Raw genomic sequence first — 22156 nt, 5'->3', positions numbered from 1 at the left:
GCCAAGGAATTGGATAAAGCAGGCAACAACTCTGATGACTTCTGAATGGGTCACCATATTTAGAGCACTAAGCTCCTGACCAGACCTACACTGGTCACTTCTATTCCTCATACTATACCAAGGGCCCAGAAGGCTCCATTACTATAAGCAGGGCTCAATCGACTTTGGCATCTTTTATAGGATTCATAAAATGGGTGGTGGCTTAGGTGTCAGAGTATAACGGAGTCCAAGCTTTGCTGCCTTGCTGTACTTTAAAAACAGCTGTTACAGATAAGAGGCTAAGGAGGAATACAGATGACAGATATAAACACAGTTCCCAAAGGTCTGAAGTTTGGCATCAGCCCCATTTTGTGTTCTAAGAGATTCCAGGGAACAGGAGATCCTAACATTTCACTCCTCCCTGATCCAAAATGGTCAAAGTGAGTGTGTGTGTGTGTATACATGTGTAGGATTAAGCTTTTCATTAGCTAAGTATTGTTTATAATTTTTATTTTAATGGTCATGGGCTATTCTTAAAATCTCTACTTGCAGTGTTGGTAATGAGCCCCTCTATTTGTAATAGAACATAACACATCCCTCATGTACCTAATGCATGGTTAAATGCTCAGATCATTGGATGAGTGTGGCAATCAGCAAAGAACTTAAAGGATTTTGGAAAGTCTGATATGCATGCAGTGATAGTGATCTGCAGCTTCTGCAGCTTCTGCAGCTTCTATACTGCTAAATTCCAGGCAGTTTTCCAGCAGGATATGTTCCTGATTTAAGGAAATTGGGCTTACCTGGAGGAGGCCGTCCATCATTTATGTTAAATGCTGTGGCAAATATCCCAAATGGAAATGCTCCAATTCCAAAAGACATCTGAAAGCCGCCATCTCCAAATCCAAATCCTTGAAATCCCTGTGGGGAAGAAAAGCAATTAAAATAAAAGAGCAGATTTACTCCATCTCTCTCAGTGTCTCACATCACAGCACAGATATGGTACCCATGTTTCTTCTTGTCCCTCTGCCACAAACTAAGGCCTCAGCTCTTCCTCCCAGCCATGACACAAAGCAAAGGAGCTCTGGAGGCACCTCTGACCTTCTACCCTTGGCGTGTAGCTAAAGAGCTATAAACAGTCCAAAAAGATACAGCTCTGACCAAAAGTGAAAACCATTACTCTCAGGGTTTATAACAGTGTTAGGTCATTTTCCAGGGTTCTGTAGGAGCTAGTAATATTTCCTACATGTTATTTATCATACACAGCTAGCAGTCAGTCCCATGGCCAAATGCAAAGGAGCATCACAATAGGACACATACTATCTGCAACAGCAAAAAAAGATGGAACTCTGATTTGTCAGCAGTTCAGTCAAACAAAATCTTGTACATGTTCTCTAAGGAACTTGGTGTTCATTTATGCACAAGACAGAAAACCTGCTGTGACTTAGACTGTCAAACTGTTGAAACTCCTTTACAATGACAATATATAAACATGTTGTCACAATGTGAGTAGTTTTCCTAAAGACTTCAGGGGCTGTGGATATAGCTGAGCTGGCTGAGTACTTGCCTAGCATTCATGAAGCTCTGAGTTTGGTCCAAAGCACGGCATTAATTTAGCTAAGTGGTGGTAGCTGGATAATTAGTTTCCTATCAGCCTGGTCTATATCAAGACTTCCAACAAGACTCTCAAAAACAAACAAACAAACAAACAAACAAACAAACCATAAACCCAAATAAAAACAGAAGCAAAACACAAAATAAAGCAAAACATATACACAGAAAATTTTCATGTCACATAAAATTCTGAATATTTAAAACAATTTAATTTCTTCAGATTACTGTAAAATCTGGATATGGTACTGTCTCAGCTCTTGGGAAATGGGAAGAGGAGGAGGAGAAAGAGGAAGAAGAGGAGGAAGAAGAGGAGGAGAAGGAAGAGGAAGAAGAAGAGGAGGAGAAAGAAGAGGAAAAAGAGGAGAGTAACATATATTTGTCATTAGAAAGTAAGTCAGAAATCTTTCCAAATAGCTGCTGTCAGCAGTTTGCATTGCCTTGGTTTCTCCCCAAATATGTTTCCACCCATTGTCTTTCCCAGGAGTGGACTTAGCAGAACAGTCACTCTGTTAGTAATCAGCTACTCTGAGTGCAAGGTCTCCACACAAGACACAAATCCAGCCTTTTCTTTTCTCTCTCCTTACTCTGACAGGATCTCACTAGGTAGCTTAGGCTGGCCTCAAATTTGCAATACTCCTGCCTCAGTCTCCTGACTGCTGGAATTATAGGTAAGTATGTTAAAGAGTGGCAGCTTATGTTGTTTAATTCTTGCATTAAACATTTTACAGGAGACTAAATGTGGACAATATAATCTGAAAATTCAAACTTTAAAGAAAAATGTATTATTATTGCATGTAGGTGTTCCTATGTATATTACACATGTGTCACAGTGCCTATGTGGTTAGAGGCCATCTTTATGGAGTCAGTTCTCTTTTTACCTATGTAAGTTCTGGGGATTGAACAAAGGTCACCAGGCCCATTGCTGGCTCTGAACACTCATACTCTTAATCACTGTGCACAACTTAACAAATTCCTTTCCTTCCTTTGGACTTCTAGTGAGTTCTTTAAAACAAATGATGAAATAATGCAAAGACTGGGGTGGAAGGCAGGCAGTCAGAGTGGCACAAACCTTTAATCCCAGCACAGCCATCCCAATCTATATATTGAGTGCTAGCTAGCAAAGACAGGGCTATAGTGAGATGAAAGAAATTAATAAGGAAGGAAGGAAGGAAGGAAGCAAGCAAGCAAACTAGACTAATAGCAACTGCAGGTGCTTAGGACCCAGAGGTGTGCCCTCAGCCATCAGGGCCAAAGCCTCTGGCTTCCTGAGGTCTCTGATTTCTGTTGCTTGCTAGTGCTGCTTGAGCAAGCAGAGCCTAAGAAGGTAAGGGAGATTGTCTAGCAGTAGAGAGCAGGACTTCAGTAGACCCAGATTGTGTTTCGGTTCTGTTTGTGTCCCTGGACAGGTATACTACATATATTTACCCCTCAGCTACACTCTTTATGTGGATATATGAGGCTTAAAGGAGACTGGGCTTTGAATGGGTTTTGAGAGGTATGGGGTTGATTAGAGTTTGGATTTGGTTGTAATTAAAGGCTGGATCAATGCCCTATGTCCCAGTGACCCCATACCCCCCAAAAAGGAGACTGGGCACACAAACCTGTTTGTTTGTTTTGAGACATGGTTTCTCTGTGTCACCCTGGCTGTCCTGGATTTCACTATGTAGATCATATTGGCCTTAAACTTAAGAGATCCACTTGCCTCTGTCTCCTGAGTGCTGGGGTTAAAGGTGTGCACCACCATCACCTGGCAAAACTCTACTATATAGTTCTTCTATAATGTCATTCAAGAGGTGCTTCCTATTGCCAGACTGTGGTGACGTGAGATATATGAGACTCTAACTCAAAAGTATAAAATAAAGGAAACCGCATGTGGCTATAGGTGGAAACCCTTTCTCAAAAATAAAAGAGTGGCCTAGAGAGATGGCTTAATAGTTAAGAGCATTTCTAGCTCTTCCAGAGACCAGAGTTCAGTTCCCAGCACCCATTCAGGAAGCTCACAATCACTTGTGACTCCAGATTCCAGAGATTCTGGCCTCCACAGGGAACACCCACACATATACATAAATAAATGATGAAACAATAAAAAACCTAGAATATGAACAAACACCCATCTGAAACACAAGATTAAAAAGATAGCACAATGACATTTTAAAGATACTTTGTTTAGCATATCATGAAATATACTGCCAAAATTAAATTTGCTAACCAGTTAACAGAAGAGTGAGAGGAAAATAAAAATAAAATTATATAGGTTGGAGACATGGCTCCATGAGGACCCGAGTTCAGTTCCCAGCACCCATGTTGAGTAGCTCACAGCTGCCTTCCATTCTAGCTTCAGTGGAACATGATGCCGGTAGCTTCTTACAGTCATGCATATACCACTGCAAACACATACTCATAATTTCTAATAGAATTAAGAAAATAATGTATGGTACACAAACAAAGAGAACTGTAGGAATTACCATATATTTGGTTCTAAGATTCTAACAGTTCAGGTAAATAATTTTCATTAATGTATATTTTTTAATTTTTAATTAATTTGAGACAACTGGCACTGACTTCACTAGGTAGCTATAGAGGTTTGAATGAGAATGGGTCTTATAGGTTCATATTTGAATGCTTGGTTCCTAGTTGGTGGAACTGTTTGGGAAGGATTAAGAGGTGTGGTCTTGCTGGAGGGTAGGCTTTGAGGTTTCAAAAGACTTGAGATATTTCCAGTTAGCTCTCTCTGCTGTCTGCTTGTACATAAGGATGTAAGCTCAAACTTACTACTCCAGCACCATGCCTGCCTGACTGCTACTATGTTCCTGGCCATGAGCTACATTCCCAGTCCTCATTAATATTTTAATGAGAAATTGCTATTAAAAAATAAATTGCTATTTGAAATAAGACTAATATTTTATTTGAATATGTACATTTTGAGTCAGTAATTCTAAGGATTTATCATAATAACTACACTTCTGCACAAAACTGTACATTCATCTGAGTATGTTTCAGACAGCAAAGGTAGAAGGTAAGTGCCCTATAATACAATAGATGCTATTACATTAGGTCTGTACAACTCAACAGCCACTGTTAAATGCTATGACTGTGGGCCTCAGCAACATCTTAAACTGCACTGCTGAAATTCTCCAGTTCTCATGGGTACATTCCACAGAGCAGAGACCATTTGCTAGGTCAGTTGTTAAATTACCACTGCTACAGTAATTGCCAGAGTACATTAAGGCACTTAGTATCTGCAGAATACATGAAAATTTAAGAATTATAAAACAAGAGCCACATATTGTAAAAAAAGTAAAAAACAAAAAAGCCTGGCATGGTAGCCTATGTCTTCCTTTTTTTTTTTTTTTTTTTTTTTTTTTTTTTTTTTTTTTTTTTTTTTTTTTTGGTTTTTCAAGACAGGGTTTCTCTGTGTAGCCCTGGCTGTCCTGGAACTCACTCTGTAGACCAGGCTGGCCTCGAACTCAGAAATCCGCCTGCCTCTGCCTCCCGAGTGCTGGGGTTAAAGGCGTGCGCCACCACTGCCCAGCGGCCTATGTCTTCCTAATGACAGCATTAGAAAGTCTGAGGCAGGAGGACTGTCTAGGCATGGTAGCCTGTGTCTATAATACCAGCAGCAGGAGACTGAGGCAGGAAGATCATGAGTTCTATATCAGCTTGGGATACACAGTGAGACCCTATCTCAAAAATCCAAGAAATCAGGCTGGTAAGACAATTTAGCATTAAAGGGGCTTGACATGAAGTCTAACATGTCAAGTTCCATCTCCAGAGTCCATGTTGGAAGAGGAACTGACTCCCCAAAGTATCCTCTCATGTCTACACACAGACTCCCCCATCATATGCATACAATGATAATAAAGATTAAATTTAAAAATCTGAAATAAATATGTAACTGTATAATCAATAAACATACATGTATAAATTAACAAAACACACACACACACACACACACATACATACACACACACACACACACACACACACACACACACACACAGTAAAGGAAGACGAGAAGACAGGCCCAAATGCTCCCAATGGCTATCTCTGGATGAGTGGTTCTAGAATTTTTCCCCCGCTTGCCTTCTTTCTGAACTTTACTTTTAGGACGAAGGGGAAAAACTGTAACATCAACAAGAACTTTCCAGAGCCACAGGCACACTTCTAGAAGCTTTTCCTAGAATGTTTCTCACCCCTCTATTTTCTGGCTCTGGCCTCTGACCTTGAGGACGAGGTGGAGTCTTCTCTCTGAAAAGAAACAAAGTAAGGCCATTACTAAGTGTTGTAAGTTGTTCCCCTTGAGGACTGGCCAGCAGTGTCTGGGTCACTCTCCTGTTCAACATACACAACTGTGTTGGCTTAACAAAATTCTAACTCCATTCTACCTCAAATCAGGAAAGCCAGCTTATTCTGAGAAAGATATCAGATTGTACAGCCTACCCTTGCAATAGAGATTCTGGTCCATGGTTATGAAAAATGGCCAGTTTTGCTTCCCTAGGCCTGCAGAAGTCCTAAGCCAGACTAAAACCTAGGATGGTTTGTTTGATAGGGTTAAGGTTCAAAGTCTCTCTAATCTCCCATACTAATTTCAGTTTGGCCTCTACTACTCTTAGGCCAGCACCCCATGCTATCTATCTTTTACTTTTGCTGCTAGGTCTCAGACTGTCCAAACAATTTGACTGGGTTTATTTCACATAAGGCACAAGGCAGGATGCAATCAATACTGATACTGGTGAGAGTTCCCATTCTTGAGATGATGATGATTTCAAGAGAGATACAAGCAGTCACAATATAGGGTGGGAGGATTACGGAGAAGAAAGATCACCTCAGGGAGGGGACTTTAAGGCTTTCATAAAATAAGGGCAGGAATCAAAAAAAGGCTGCAGGAAGCAGGGTGTAGTCTGAGTGGGACCAAGGAGTATCCCTCAGAGCAAACACAAGTGTGACAAGTGTGATAGAACACTCTTTATCTGTATGTCTGGTAGACAGGAGATGTGGAGTCAGGTGAAATGCTAGACAGTAAGACATTTTTCTGGAAAGGTACAGATGCCAGGTCAAAAGGGCCACCTACATCTCCATTTCCGAAATCCCAGTCCCCACAAAGCCATCATGTTTCCGATCCCCTCCCTCCCTAGACTCATATTCACTGGTGCAGCAAGCGCAGTCCTTAGGCACATGCCTGCTTCCCAGGCTGCAGGAAGTGCTTCACAACACTGCACAACTGTTTACCCACTGGCAAATGACACTGAACACCTACTGAACGGGCCAGCAAGTTGCCATCTGGCTCTTCTACTCTCAGGCCCCACCCTTCCCAGGTGACTCTCATCTCGATCAAAATGCCTCAAAATCAAGCAGCCATCAACAAACACCAAGCTAAAGGCAGGGTTAGAGTGCTAAGTAGACGTGAATGACATCCAAGTGGGGACAGGGGTATCAGATGAAGCAAGTCTTTACCTGGGATCCTGCTGTCCAGTGCTGCCTCTGCCATAGAGTGGGATGACCTTGTCCCGGCTGATTCCAGCTTTACAAACTGGACATACTTGTCTGTTAGGTCTAGTCTCCAACCACTACAAGTGAGAGAAAAACATGAAAAGAATGAACCAAAGCTGCCCTGTTGTTAGCCAAATGCAGCATCTGACTGTGAAGCCAGAGTCCTTAATGTGGAAACACTGGCTGGAGTAGCCTGAGCTGGGAACACTTAGGAACCATAATCTAATTTCTGCTTCTAGCATTGAAAAATATTTACTGGGGATAAAATCAAAATTGCCTTTAAATACCAGTAATTAAACAAGCTTCTTTCTCTGTTACTCTCTGGGAACAGTACAGAGGAGCTGCAAGCCTGAGGCTCCTGCAGGCTCCTGGTATAAACAGAACCTTACTTTCAAGATCAGTCAAATTACCCATTATCTCATTTTTCTTTCTGTGATTTCTCACTTTTCTTAAAAATATACATATCTTATTTTTAATTATATATATATATATATAGTCTGTGTGTGTGCGTGTATATATGTATATATATGTGTGTGTATATATATATTAATTATATATATATATATATGTCAGTGGAGGGCAAGGATATATGCAAACAAATATGGGTACTGGGAACTGAACTTGGGTCCCTTTGGAAGAGCAGTACATGCTCTTGACTGCTGAGCTGTCCCTGCATCCCCAATTTCTCATTTTTACAGCATTTTCCCAAAAAAATGGTATATAACCTGACATCAGCACCTGGATGTGTTAATCATTTTTGGGTGACTTAATATTGTGTTAAGGGACAGAATCTGTTCATTATCTAAACTTTATTTTTTAAGTGTTATGCTTGTATGTTTTCCTTTTCTTTTTGAAGCAGTCTCACGTATCTGAAGATGCTGAACTCTTGATCCTCACGTCTTTTGATTCCTAAGTACAAGGCTTACAGAAGTATGCCACCACAGCTAACTTGACCTCTTTCTGGGTACGGAGGGTTTCTTATGTATATTTTCTCAACCTTTATTTATTTTTAGTACTAGGGATTAACTCAGAGCCTTGCACATCATCGGTATACACACTATAGATGAACTATGCATCAGCCCCTCGATATTGTTTTTAGATGTAAAATGCATCTCTAGATTTGAAGATAAAAAGTTCATTAAATGAATATGAGCCAAAGACTTCAGAGATACAGAAATAGCATTTCATGACTTTATATCCTACATTCCCTACTTGCCAATAGCTCCAAAACCTACGTTACATGATCTCCTGAAGCTCACACTAATACATTCTGCCAAATCTTCTATTCTCTCAAGTTCAAGTGAGTCAGACTGCTCATTCCTAGCTCCTTCTTTCCCTAGGAAGAAACAGAGAGGTCTAGTCCCAGTCCTCCCCCAGCACCCTCTAAGCCAACCAGGAGTATAATGCTGTACTTCTGACACCCATGGAAATGGCTACCTGGCTGTGACTGTTCACATCTAGTTGCCAATGCCAGGCTCAGTTCTCAGTGAACACTAACTGGTTTTCATAATAAATTAAAACAAGACTTTTCTCCTCTGCAAAAGCTATCTATTCACACCAAAAAAAGCATACCTCTTCTCAACAATCTTAAGACCTTTCAGGAAAGAGGTACACTGATATGAAAGGAGCTACTTTTTTATTTCTTCAAGATTTCTCTCTCTCCTCTCTCTCCCTCCCTCCCTCCCTCCCTCCCTCTCCCTTCCCCTCCCCCCCATATGTTTGTATAGCCACAAGTGTTGAAGCCCCTGGAGCTAGAGTTATAGGTGCTAGGAACTGAAATTGGCCCTTTGCAAGGACAGCAAGCATTCCTAACCACTGAGCTGTCTCTCTAGCTAGGATGTTATCTTTTATAAATATAAGCACTCAAAAACAAAAAAATGATCTAATAGGTGAGGATGTGACTTAGTTAGCAGATCAATTGCTTAGCAAGCAAGACATCCTGGGTTCCCTGATTACATGAAGTAGGTACTGTGATGCACACCTATAACCCCAGCACTTTGAGAAAGGAAGATTTCAAGGTCATCCTCAACTACTTGGTAAGTTTGAGGATATAGCTTGGGATACATTCAATCTTGTTTTGAAGCAAAACAAAACAAAAAACGAAAAGGGAGCTAACATTATCAAGTCCAATCCATCTGCAAATGAGTCACCGAGACACAGAAAAGTGGTGGCCATCCAAGCCCATATGGCTATTATTGGAAGAACTGGGACTAATTCAGACATGAAAAGACCTCTTTATTACATCAAATACCAGTCAGCAGGCAGGTGTATAAAAAGGGCAACTAAGCCCAGAAGCAAGGGAGATTGCAGTTTCTGACAGTAGTCCCCTGAGATGAGGGCTGTCTTGTGCAACTCTAGCTGATGAAAGACAAAGTAAAATGAAGTACATCTTACCTGATGTAAACACGGCCAACTACAGAGTCCCCAGGGCGGCCAATCATCAGGAAGAAAAGTGGGAAGAAGGAGAAAAATGCTTTCATTAGCAGACACACTCCATGAGTAGGGAAGGGACATCAGAAGGGGGTAACTGGAGTACTGTAACCCCAGTGAGGCTTCACACAAATTACTGTCATCACATATGGGAAAAGGTATGAAGGCACATATCTATAATCCAGTACTTGGGAGGCAGGGGCAGGAGAGGATCAGGAGTTCAAAGTCATCCTCACCTACACAGTGTGATTGAGTTTACAGCCTAGGTTATAGAAGACCTTGTCTTTAAACAACAACAAAATGAAACAAAACAGGTAAGAAAAAGCTAACCCCGTAGGAAAAACAAGTGACTCCAGTCTCCAGTCTGAACCGCACAAAACAAAAACACCCCCCAAAACAAACAAACAAACCCCCACTCCAGACCAGCCAAGCACAATTTATCCATAGGTTAGTCTTTCAGATATTATAGGCTCTGAAGGAATCTAATATGTCACATATTCTCTGCAGGAAAAGTCAGCACTGTCATGTAACACATGGCAACATAAAAGCACACATATATACATACACACATAATATGCACCGTATCAGATGGTTCACAGCTCCTCAGGCTCACAAGTAACATATGGATTTTCTATTATTTCAGATCCAATTTAACAAACTGCTCTTCTAACAGGAAGTGGTTTGAGAGACCAGGCCTACTCAAACCATCTTTGTAATAGAAAAATGGAGAGGCTACTGGGGAAAGGCTACCTCCATCCTATAGAGCTGCTGCTCAACACTTCTTCCTTTTTTTTTTCTTTTTAAATTAATTTTTTTTTAAAATTTAAATACAGGGTTTCACCATATAACCCAAACTGGCTTCAGACTTTTGATCCTCCACCTCAGACTTCAGGGTATTAGGGGTTTTTGTTTGTTTGTTTGTTTTGGTTTTTCGAGACAGGGTTTCTCTGTGTAACCCTGGCTGTCCTGGAACTCACTCTGTAGACCAGGCTGGCCTCAAACTCAGAAATCCGCCTGCCTCTGCCTCCCAAGTGCTGGGATTAAAGGCATGCGCCACCACCGCCCGGCAGGTTTATTTATTTTTATGGGTAAGAGTGTTTCTTATGTGTATGTCCATGAACCACATGTGTACCGGTTGCCCATGGAAGCCATAGGCTGTTGTATCCCCTGGAACTGGAGTTACAGATAGTTGTAAGCGGCCATGTGGGCTCTAAGGATCAAACCTGGGTCTGCTAGAAGGGAAAGTAGTGCTCTTAACCACTGAGTTTCCTTCTCAGCTCCCTTTTGGTGCTACGATTCCAGATAGAACCATGGTCTCGTTTTTCAAAGGAGGAAACCAAGGTTCAGAAACATGTAACTTACACCAGGACTAAAAACTCTCTACTGTCTACATCTACTGCTGCATAAAAAAAATGGCATTATAGCTGAAAGAAAAGTATTCAATCCAAGATTTTTAGTATTTCTTTTTTTTTCTTATTAATAAAGTCAACAAAAATCTACTACAACTTACTGAGTGGCAGTCATGGAGTTTCTCACACATCATGTGTCTTTTCTAGATGAATAAAACCATGGCCTAAGAAGACAGTGCTTCTCTCAATCCCTGAACATGGCTAGCTCACACACAAATGCAGGCTCCTAAGTATAGGAAACGTTCATATCTGAATCCAACACTGAGCTTCTGGGGCCATTGTGACCTCTCCAGAGGGCATGTCAAATAACACCAGGACTCTGTTAGAACCTGCTCAAATGCTACAGGTTAAAAGAGTAAGCAAAGAAGTGATGTTCAGAGCAAGCCTCAGGATTGTAATAAAGGTGGATGGAATTCCAGAGGCAGAGGCAAGAGGAGTGTTGAAATTTTAAGGTCAGCCTGGTCTACATAGTGACGCTGTCCCAAAACCCAAGTAAACAAAAATAATGATGAAGATTCCTCCCTATGAAGCAATTACTATGTGTCAGAGTGGCTGAGTTGATTTTTATTTTTTCTTTTCACTGAATGGCACCAGGATGTATAACCATCTCTATGGAACAGAGGAAGGTGACATGCAGAGAAGAAACAGATTTGTTAAAGATACACTGTAGTCTAGACACATACTGCTTTAAATCTGTTCTTTTCAGCAGTATATTGCCTGTCTTAATTCTGTCACTTTTGTCTATACAAAACAAGAATTAGAGCAAAAAAATTTCAAAAACAAAAACCTCTACACTAGTCTATTAATTCATCAATAAATTTAATTCATCAATAAATTTATCTTTTATATTGCTGAGAATTTAAACTCTCAGATATTGCTTTCTTCCCCATATTCCTGCACAAAAATATTAACGGGGTCTATGTCCCCTGGGTTTGGTAATCTGGCCCATCCAAGCTATTCTTGCTCCCTAACATCCCATCCAGGGTTTTGTGAGTGGGCAACAGTAGCCTCAGAGACTCAGATAAACTGACAGCATAAATGCCCATCTCTAGAAACTGCCTGCTCTGGGGTGGCACGGGCCCTTGACTTTATTTGCTATTATTTCCCCTCTACGATCAAGGTTTCTCTCTACCCTTCAAAGTTAGGCTAACATCTCGAAAGAAAAACAACCACTACTCCACATCTACCTAAGTTGTCAGAGACAGCAGGTTTCTGGAAGCACTGAGACTGGGACACTGACTTGCTGCTTCATTTTAAAACATACACATAAAATATAGAACAATTACAACCGTAGCTAGCACACATAGTGCTATGTGCTCTTTCAACATGCTTACTATTTGGGGCTATTTAATAGAAATAAGCCTGTAAAATGAGGCAGAGTGCATGTACATATCCTGTCTAAGGTCATTCACTAGGGAAGTAGTGGAATCAAGATCTAAGAGGAAGAAGTCTGGCTCCACAGTCCTTGCTCAAAACCACTATGCAATACTGTCTGCAAGCAAGCCTTGCTCAAGTGACAGTACATGCTCACAAAATGGCCTTACTCCTGGAGAGATGGGAAGATGGCCAGGGTGAAAACAGGATTTGCCCAAGGTTACCCAGACTTTCAGCAGTAGAGCTAGGATAGAAACTGTGGCTTCTTGTCCCTTGGGTCTGAATGTATCAGGAGTCAAAATTAGTGAGACATCTATCTACCCCAAACATTTTCTGTCCAAAGTGAAACATCTGCCCAGGGCCATGGGCTTTCAAACTTGGTAGGGTGTCCACAGAGAGAGGAGGAAGGGTACTCACCAGAAGAGGTGGCCACACAGGCTGATGACAGCATCCTTGGCTGTGTCCAGGCATATGTTGCATTCAAAGGTGCTGTCCTGCCCTCCACTCTCACCAGTGCCATTGCTGCTGCCACTGGGCCCCCCAGCACTGGAATTCTCAGTAGATGCAGAGGCCGAGGGCCCTTTACTTGCCATAGCTGCTTGCCAGCAAAGCTTTCAGTGAAGATTCTCAAGACAATCCTGGAAGGCAGAAAGCATTTGATTGTTCATTGCTAAGGCCTACTTCCCTCAACTTCCAAGCCAACTTATAACTTCTCTCAGTTATAAACTCTATGATTGAATGTGGGAGCAGATTTTCCAGAGAGCCGCAGGGACAGAAGCTGTGGGGCTATGCACTTCTCATGAGTTGTTCATGGACATGGCCCAACACACATTTCATTACAAAAATACAGAGCAACATCTAGAAGGTTCTCAACAAAGCTCTCCCATTTATACTTAAATTTTCCTGTATTAACCACACCAGACAATAAATAGATGCTCCATTAAATATTAAATTGAACTGCCAAGCTATCTTTTAATTTTAGACAAATTATGTTAACTAGGAGAACAGAATCTACTCAAGACTATGACTGGTATATGGCAGAATATAAAGAAATTCCTATGACCGGGAAAGATTAGGAAGCTTGAAGCAGCCAGATGATGGTCTTTGGTACTTTCTTCCAGCTGGAAACCACTTACCTTATTTTGTCTAAATTTATCAACACACTTAAAAACTTATTTATGCCAGTGAAAGAAAAGTTGTCCATTCTATACATCCCAAAGTCATCTGGCACACTCGTGCTCTGGACAGCCCTGTTCACTTCAGAAAACTACAGACTGAGTTAGCTGGCTAAGTAATTAGTGTGGGTTAGAGACCGGGACTCATGGCACACTATTTGTATTCAAATTACTACATCACCATAGATAAGGCTGGTCACCAATTGCCATTGAAAACATATCACTGTTGATCACTACCTCCAAATCAAAGAAACCAAGCAAAGACAAAGAGACCTATACAAGGTATACCCAGGAATTCAGAGTGCACATTAAAAACCTGTCAGGAGCCTCAGCTGCTTCCTCATCAGCTCAGGAGTTAGAAGCAGAAATACTGTGTGGCTACCATAGAGAAGTAAAGGCTTAGACTCTGTCCAGCCCCCAGCCTGCTAGGAACTACACTTTTCCTGACCATGCTTTTCTCATGTATAAAATGAGGACTCACCACTAGGGTACCAGATCACCTTGATTTCAGCTTCCAAGTAAAAAAAAAAGATCAAGTCCCCAAAACTGGTTTTCTCAGACCAAGAAGCCTTCCACTGCGTCTTCAAGGGCAGACTTAGAGCTTGGGGCTCATGAGCATCTCTCACTACAACTGCAGCTTAGTGACTTGAGCAGGGAGAGAGGCCAGCTCTCTGCCACTTTTTCACTCAGTTACATCATTTTACGTGATGTCCCAGAAGGGCAGCTGGTTGCTGACAGTAGCAGTGTCTTGCTCCTCAGTTCCAAGACCTTCTTCATGGTGGAAGAGCTGGAGAGCTTCCTCCTTTTCTTCTTGTATAACTGTGCGTGCGTGCGTGCGTGCGTGCGTGCGTGCGTGCGTGCGTGTGTGTGTGTGTGTGTGTGTAGGCCCTCGCAATGCTAGTTCAACACTAAACACTCCATCACTGAGCTAGACATGTCCCCAAGCCCCAGTGTTCTGAGATTTACTTTATTTGCTGTGTACTGCTAATGCTCACCTATTTCATTTAATGTTGCCAGAATCACTGTTCATTTTGTTGGGTATGATTTTATTATGCAACTTTAAAAAATTACCATCTGGGCTGGAGAAATGTCATAGTCAGAAAAGTGCTGCTATGCAAGCATTAAGGCCCGAGTTTGATATGTAGACCCCACATAAAAAGGTCAGGCATAGTGGGATACATTTGTAATCCCAATGTTGAAAGGGATCCTTGGGGCTTGTTGGCTATCCAATTTAGCCTAATCAGACTAACTCTGGACCAACCAATGAGAAACTCTTAATCAAAAAGCAAGGTAGATAACTCCAGAGGAAGGAGACTCACATACACACACACACACACACACACACACACACACACACACACACACACACACACTGAATTTTTTTATTAACAAATAGGATGTTTGGGATTTACTTTGTTCCAGTGTGGCAGATCCCCAGAGCTCCCTGGACAGACTAGTCTAGCTGAATTTGTAAGTCCTGGGTTCAGTGAGAGACCCTGTCTCAAAAAATAAAGTAGAGAATGAATGAGGAAGACATTAAACTCTAGCCTCCACACACATATGCGATATGCATGTAGGTGTATGTGTACACATGCACACACACACAGGGGAGGGGTTAGGGGAGTAAAAGAAACAAGAACAAACAAGTTGATGGTTAGAAATAAATGATGTGTTAGGATTACATTGTATTTTATGTATATTTTGAAGCTTTCCATAATAAAAGTAATTTTAAAAGTCAAGTTGCCAAAAATATATATGAATGTTTTAAAATGTATATATGCACACATACACAATTTCTAGAAGGCAACATTAATGTATCAAGTACTTCTGATATTAAGAGGACTAAGAACTTTGAACTCTTATCTTATTTTAATTTTCTATAACAAGCCTGTTATTACTTTTACAATGGCTTTTTAAAAAGGAAGCTGTAAAATGTATATATATTACATTTATTACAATCATAAATTTTAGGAAATACCTTCAATTTTTTTTAATCTTAATTTTTATTTATGTGTATGAGTATTTTGCCTGTGTGTGTACGCACACATATATGCAATGCCTGCAGAGGTCAGCAGAGGGTGATGGATCCCCTGGGACATAAGTTATAGACAGTTGTGAGCTACATTCCAGCTACTGGGAATTGAACTCAGATCCTCTGAAAACCAGTAGGTGTTCTTAACCACCATGCTATCTCTCCAGTCCCTAGAAAAATCTTTAGATGTGAAAAAAATATACACACATATTTCTACATATGGGCTTGGTAGTAATGATATATTTCCTAAATCCTCTAAAGTTATATAGTTAATTTATATAATTAATATAAAGTTTCTTTAAAAGTTTTAATTAATTAATTTGTTTTAGACAGTGTCTCACTGTGTATCCCTGGCTGTCCTGGAACTCATGATGTAGACCAGGCTAGCCTCAAACTCACAGACCCACCTGCCCCTGCCTCCTCAGCACTGGGATTAAAAGTGTGTATCATCATTCCCAGATGTGTCACATTTTTAATATACTGCTTTTGAAATCAGGCCAGTATAGCAGTACAGATAATGTCTATATTTTCCCCAGTCCCGGGAAGCTCTAAATTCAAGCTTCAACTCTAATACTGACTGGCCAAGGTTTAAATTTCTCTTCTCTGCAATTGGGATGTAACAGTTTGCAGAGTGTCTGCCAAGCATGCATAAAACACTAGATTTCCAGCACTACTTAAAATCAGGCATGGCGGCATACACCTATAAACTTGGGAGGTAGAAGCAGGAGCATCTGAAGTTCAAGGATATTCTTGGCTACAAGTAAGTCTGAGGTCAACCCAGGTTATATAAACTAGCTAATTAATTTCTTTTGTCCCCTGAAAAGCAAGCACAGGGCTACCTAGATCAGTGATGTAGGGCAAACCAAAATGGGAGAGGCTACTGCCACATACGCACCACTTATGATGAACACATCCTACCTGGATCCAACCAGACTCTGCATGGCTCACACTACCGTAGCTCACAGGCATGATGGGAAAACTGGGGTAAAGACAGGTGTTAAGGTAGGAATAGTCAAGAGACAGCAACAGGCCTGCTGAGAGTTTGCAGGGTGTTAGCAGTCATGCAGCAACCCAAATACTGGGACAGGCTTATACATGACAACTCTGAACATACCACACCACTCTTATCCTGATTCCCTTCTCCGGGTCTCACCCCAGTAGGCACTCAGATAGTTGCTGAATGAGTGAGTACAATGTGTATGACTGATTATGGTCAACTGCCAGGCTGCTGCCTGCTCACAAACCCCTTTGCAATTCTGGATTCCCAAGCCACATACTCATCTATGAAGCCTCTCCTCTACCTCCTCCCTAACCCCGTGTACAAAAGAGGTGAGTAGCATCCCTTTGGGGCTATCTGCTGAGCACCTACAGAACAAAAAAACTGTACCCACAACCTCGTAAGACTTGTAGGACTAGTACAGTGGACAGATAATATAGGTCCTGGTTGGCTGGAACACTAGACTTCTAACTAGAATAAGATGGAAATAGGATCTGAGCCTTGCTGAGCTGCTAAAATCAATCTTGGTTCCTACAGAGCCTATAGACTCTGACTTAACCAATATAGCAACCTCACTGTGGCTGGTCTGGAACTTCTGGGCTTAAGTGATCCTTCTACTTCACTTCCTCAGTGCTGGGACTAAAGGCATGTACCACTGTACCTAGTAATTCTTTGTTCTTCACCTGAAGCATACTGCAGGTTCAAGTCTATTACTGCTTCTGACTCTCACTCCATTTTACAAGTAAGAACATCAAACCAGGGAAGTTAAAGGACTTGCCTAAAGCCAGGCTACCACATAGAGCCAAATTCAAAGTTTCCAACACAATATAAACACATTTTATATTCTTATAGATGGTTATGAGCTGCAGTATTGGGTGCAGTATTGGGTCTTCTGGAAGAACAGCAAGTACTATTAACCATGGAGACATCTCTCCAAGCCCACTCTACATTTAAATTTAAATTTTATGTATGTATTTTGCCTGCATATATGTCTGTCTGCCTGGTGCCTGCAGAGGACAGAAGAAGGCACGAGATGCCATATGGGTAGTAGGGAATCAAACCTAGGTCCTCTGGAAGAGAGGCCAGTGCTCTTAACCACTGAGCCATCTCTGCAGTTCCACCACTCTACTACACCTTTTACACTAGCTCATTAACATGTAGCTTTAGGAGATATGCAGTCTTTGCCCCCAAACTCATTGCTATAATTTTTGTGATTTTTAATGAAATATGGAGCAAACCCATCATTCATTCACCCATTTGTGCAGCTAACAATTCCCCACTGACAACTATATGCCACATTTATATCTACCGAGTGGAGGTTACACAAAGAAGAGCAGTACCAAGTTGAGGTTCGGGAATTTAGCAGATGAGCTAAAAGTTCATGTTAAATCTTAAGAATCCTTAATAAAGACTCCATCAAAATCACCCAAGTTGTATTGTTTTTCTTAAAACAAACAAATGAAACCCAACAATAACAAAAAAAAAATAACAACACCCAGCACCTCTGTGCTGGCTGTTTTTGTTTGTTTGCTTGTTTGCTTATTTTAATGTTAATTTGACAAAAGTTAAGAGTCATTTAACCAGAAAGAACCTAAGTTGAGAAAATGCTCCTGTAACAGACTGTAGACAACCCTGTAGGGCATTTTCTTTGATGCTGCCTCAACTTTTTCTTTCAGTGAGGAATTGTGATGTGGAAGTGAGGCTAAAACCCTTTAACTCTCCAAGTTGCTTTTGGTCATGGTGCTTCATCACAACAAAGAAACCTGAACTAAGACAACTTTTCCCAATTGATCATTTATTAACAAGTACACAGTAAGTTTAGAAAAGCACTCCTCAGTCGGAGCCGTCTAGGTTGACAAAGGTGGTGCTTCCAGACTAAGGGAGAGCTGCAATACAATTAGGAATGCAGAGCTTAAAGGTGACCAAGCCCATGCCCTCAATTCTCACCTGTTCACCAAGAAGTGTGAGAGTATCAGAACCAAGAAGTGTGAGAGTATCAGAGCTGGATATCCGTGCAGCAACCACCACTGAAGTGACTCTCATTCTGTGTTCAGTTCTTAGGTTCTAGAGAACTAAAGGCATTCTGGAATCCATCATCTGTCTTATGCACTCCCTTTGTTGTTTGTTTGTTTGTTTGTTTGACACAGGGTTTCTCTGTATAACCATGGCTGTTCTGGAACTTGATCTGTTGACCAGGCTGGCCTCCAACTCAGAGATACAATTGTCTCTGCCTCCTAAATTTGGGGATTAAAGGCATGGACAACCATGCCTGGGTTATGTATGTGCTCCTTTTTAATGCCCCACTCCCACTGTTTCTGAGGACAAAACCCAGTTCCTGGGCATGCCAGGCAAGCTCTCTACAACTGACTATATTCCACCTTCTATACCTGTTACAACTCTAAATATCCCAAGGCCAGAGTGTACAGACACACAAAAGTGCCAATCTTCATTATGAAAATTACAAATCTTGGCATGCTCCCAGCAAAGGGCTTGTTCCTGTGGCACATACTTGTTCACATGGTAACTTTCTGCAAGGAACCTTGGCATGTCTGAGCCTGTCTACACTGATGCTTAGGCTGCTGATAGATCACATGGAGACAGAGATGTGACTCACATTTGAAGAATGTCTATGTCAAATGCACAGCAGGCTGCACTGGGAAGAAATAAGTAGGTTGAGTGGAATTTGGGACACACATTAACCAGCTGTAAAATCCAAGAGTCTAAACAATGTTTAAGTCCCAAACAGCCCTCAGGAGACCTGGCCCCAAATACAGGGCCAAAGACATGCATGATCTTTTAGGTCCAGAAAGATAGAGGAGGCTGAGAGGATGCACTGGTCCTGTTCTTTTCCTGGGGATGCACTGGTCCTGTTCTTGAGTCCTTATACTTTCCCTATGTAGTCAACCTAACCTACCTTCTCAGATTTATTAAAAAAAAAAAAAAAATCTCATCATTTGCCAGGCATTGCGGACACAGACATAAGGGTTTCAGCTTAAGGGTGACAATGACAAATAAACAAATAAGGCAACCCAGTCTGTTTGGCATTGATTGATAGGTCTGAAGAACATGTGAGAGCAGAGGAGGATAAAGACACAGCATAACAGACAGGTATTCAAGTCTCTGAGGCAAATTCAATGCAGGAGCCTAGGGAATGGTAAGAAACCAAGAGCTAGGGAAAGAGTGGAGAGGAAAACCTTAGATTACCTTACCCCTTGGCCTGCTTGCTCATATTCCAAACTGGGGTCCATAACCTGAACCCCCCACCCAACCTTCCAAAATGCCCATGGTTTTACTGATTGTCTTCCTATCTAGCTCCCTCCTACCCTCTAGCTAAGTAAATGGGTATACTCAAATGGTAGATTATATTATGGGATGTAACACTACCCATCACACTATCTTTTCTTTTGTTTTGTTTGAGACAGGGTCTTGCTATGCATCATGTCTGGCCTGGAACTTGCAGTGATCCTCCTCTCCTTGCCTCTTGAGTACTAGAATTACAAGCATGTGTCACCAGAGCCAGCCCATCACACTTTATTTAAAAAGGAGGTGAGTGAAGGGCATCTGGGGAGTATCTCAATTGACAGAGGGTTTGCTTCACAAACTTGAGGACCTTAGTTTGACCTGTAAAAACTACATAAAAATGCTAGGCACAGTGGTACTACACACATACAATTCCTGCACTGAACAAGCTGACATAGAATCCTGAGGCTCTCTGGCCAGTTAGTCTAGCCTACTTGGTGAGCTCCAGGTTGATGAGAGTCCCTGTATAAAAGGCAGTGGATGATATTCCTGAGAATGACACCCAAGGTTGTTATCTGGCCTCCATATGCAAGCATATACACCAACACACACAGGAACACGCATATGGATATGCACACATCCATGAACACAAAAAACAATTTTATTATATGATGCTGGGCTTCACCCAGGGTCACAGGACCTAGAGCTTCACACATGGAAAAAAGTGCTCTGCCACCTAATTCCTAGCCCTCCCTATACGATTCCAGTCTGTTAAACATAGATTATATTTCCACAAAGATTTTAATTACATGAGAATTTTACTTATATGACATAATGGTAAGTGAAAAAAGTAAGATGCAAAACTGTATACAAAGAGCTGGTATGGGGCTGGAGAGATGGCTCAACAGTTAAGAGCACTGGATGTTCTTCTAGAGGATCCGGGTTCAATTCCTAGCAACCACACTGCAGTTATAGCTTATAACTCCAGTTCCAGGGAATCTGACATCCTCACGCAGGCAAAACACCAATGTGCACAAGGTAAAAATAAACAAAAATTATACAATAAAAGTAAAATAAATAAATAAATAAAAAGTAAACAAAACAAAACACACAGACTTGGTAAGTGGAAGTGTAAGCCTATAAGCTCAACACTAAGGAGGCAGGAGCATATGCCTGAGGCCAGCCCGGACAAAACTCTTTGTCATAAAGTAAAACTGTATAGAAGTCAGGAATGGTGGCATATGCCTGTAACCTCACAGCTCTTAAAAGGTAGAAGCATTATATTTTTTTCAAGATTATCTTCAACTACATAAAGCAGGTTTGAGGCAAACCCCTCCCTACAAGAGACCCTGTCTCAAAATAAAATATAAAAGAACCCTGTATGCAAAGTTGAACATATTCTAGGATTAGAAAAGGTGAAACCATGTAAGAAAAAAAATGGCAAAAATATTACCTATGGTGGCCTCAGAAAAATTGAATTATGGTCAAAATTCTTAAGCTTTAAAAAAAAATTTTGGTATGCTAAAGAGATGTTTTAGCTACTAAAACACTGGCTGTTCCTTAAGAGTCAAAGGTTCAATCCCCAGTATACACATACTGCCTCAGAGGATCCTGTGCTTTTTCTTCTGACCTCTGAAGGCACTGCATACAAGTGGTACACAGACATACATGTGGGCAAACACTCATACACATAAAATAAACTCTCAAAAAATTTTTGAAACAGGATTTCACTATGGTAGCCCTGGCTGGCCTTGAACTCATAGAACTCTACATGCCTCAGCCTCCCAAGTGCTAGAATAAAAGACGTGTACTACCACACCTAGGGAAGATTTTTTAAATTACATTTTGCTTATTTTATGCATGTGTATGGAAATCCATGCCATAGCATGCAGAGGAAAGTCAGAAGATAACTTTTGGGAGCCAGTTCTTTCCTTTTACCACATGGGTGTGGAGGATTGAACTGAGGTCATTAGGAGTGGTGACAGATGCCTTTACCAGCTGTGTCATCTTGATGGCCATAGGGTACCCCCACCCCACTCACTTGTACTTTCCACTTTGTCCACAGTAAATACTGTATTTAAATTTTTGTTTATATTTGTTTACTTAAGTTTGTACATGAGTGTGTGTGGGTACACCTGCCACAAGTGACTTATGGAGGTCAGCGTTTTCTTCCTCCATCATAGGGGACCTGGGGGTTGAATTCAGGTCATAACTTGGCAGCAGGCACCTTTACCCACTGATCCATCTGAACAGCCCACTTATTATTAATATTCAGAAAATAAAGGGAATTTGTTCAAAGTTCTATATCTTCATATTTCAACAAAGGACAAAAAGGAAAGCAAGTAGATTAAGAATCATTCACAGTAAATTGTGAATGAAATTTTAGAGCTTTTGTTGTTGGTGTTTTTTTTTAAGACAG

The 22156-nt window shown here is 41.1% G+C and overlaps 1 protein-coding gene across 3 annotated transcripts in view; it reads right to left on the bottom strand.

Annotated features, from left to right (window-relative positions):
* Positions 1–22156, bottom strand: part of Rnf185 (ring finger protein 185) — a 36170-nt gene that overhangs the window by 3914 nt on the left and 10100 nt on the right. The window contains exons 1-6 of one of the 3 annotated variants that reach the window (XM_076938243.1): positions 13950–14112; positions 12711–12931; positions 9475–9493; positions 7045–7157; positions 5784–5838; positions 780–897 (exon numbers count right to left, since the gene is read on the bottom strand). In XM_076938243.1, the coding sequence (XP_076794358.1) occupies positions 780–897; positions 5784–5838; positions 7045–7157; positions 9475–9493; positions 12711–12886 (481 nt within the window). In that variant the 5' untranslated portion in view covers positions 12887–12931; positions 13950–14112. Of the gene's footprint in view, positions 1–779; positions 898–5783; positions 5839–7044; positions 7158–9474; positions 9494–12710; positions 12932–13949; positions 14113–22156 lie in introns of those variants that run through there. The other 2 variants (XM_034509314.2, XM_034509315.2) reach the window with 2 other exon arrangements.

This window comes from Arvicanthis niloticus, chromosome 7 (genome assembly GCF_011762505.2).
Source record: "Arvicanthis niloticus isolate mArvNil1 chromosome 7, mArvNil1.pat.X, whole genome shotgun sequence".
NCBI lineage: Eukaryota > Metazoa > Chordata > Mammalia > Rodentia > Muridae > Arvicanthis > Arvicanthis niloticus.
The sequence above is the reverse complement of the archived record's forward strand: the minus strand, read 5'-3'. Positions and strand labels throughout refer to the sequence as shown.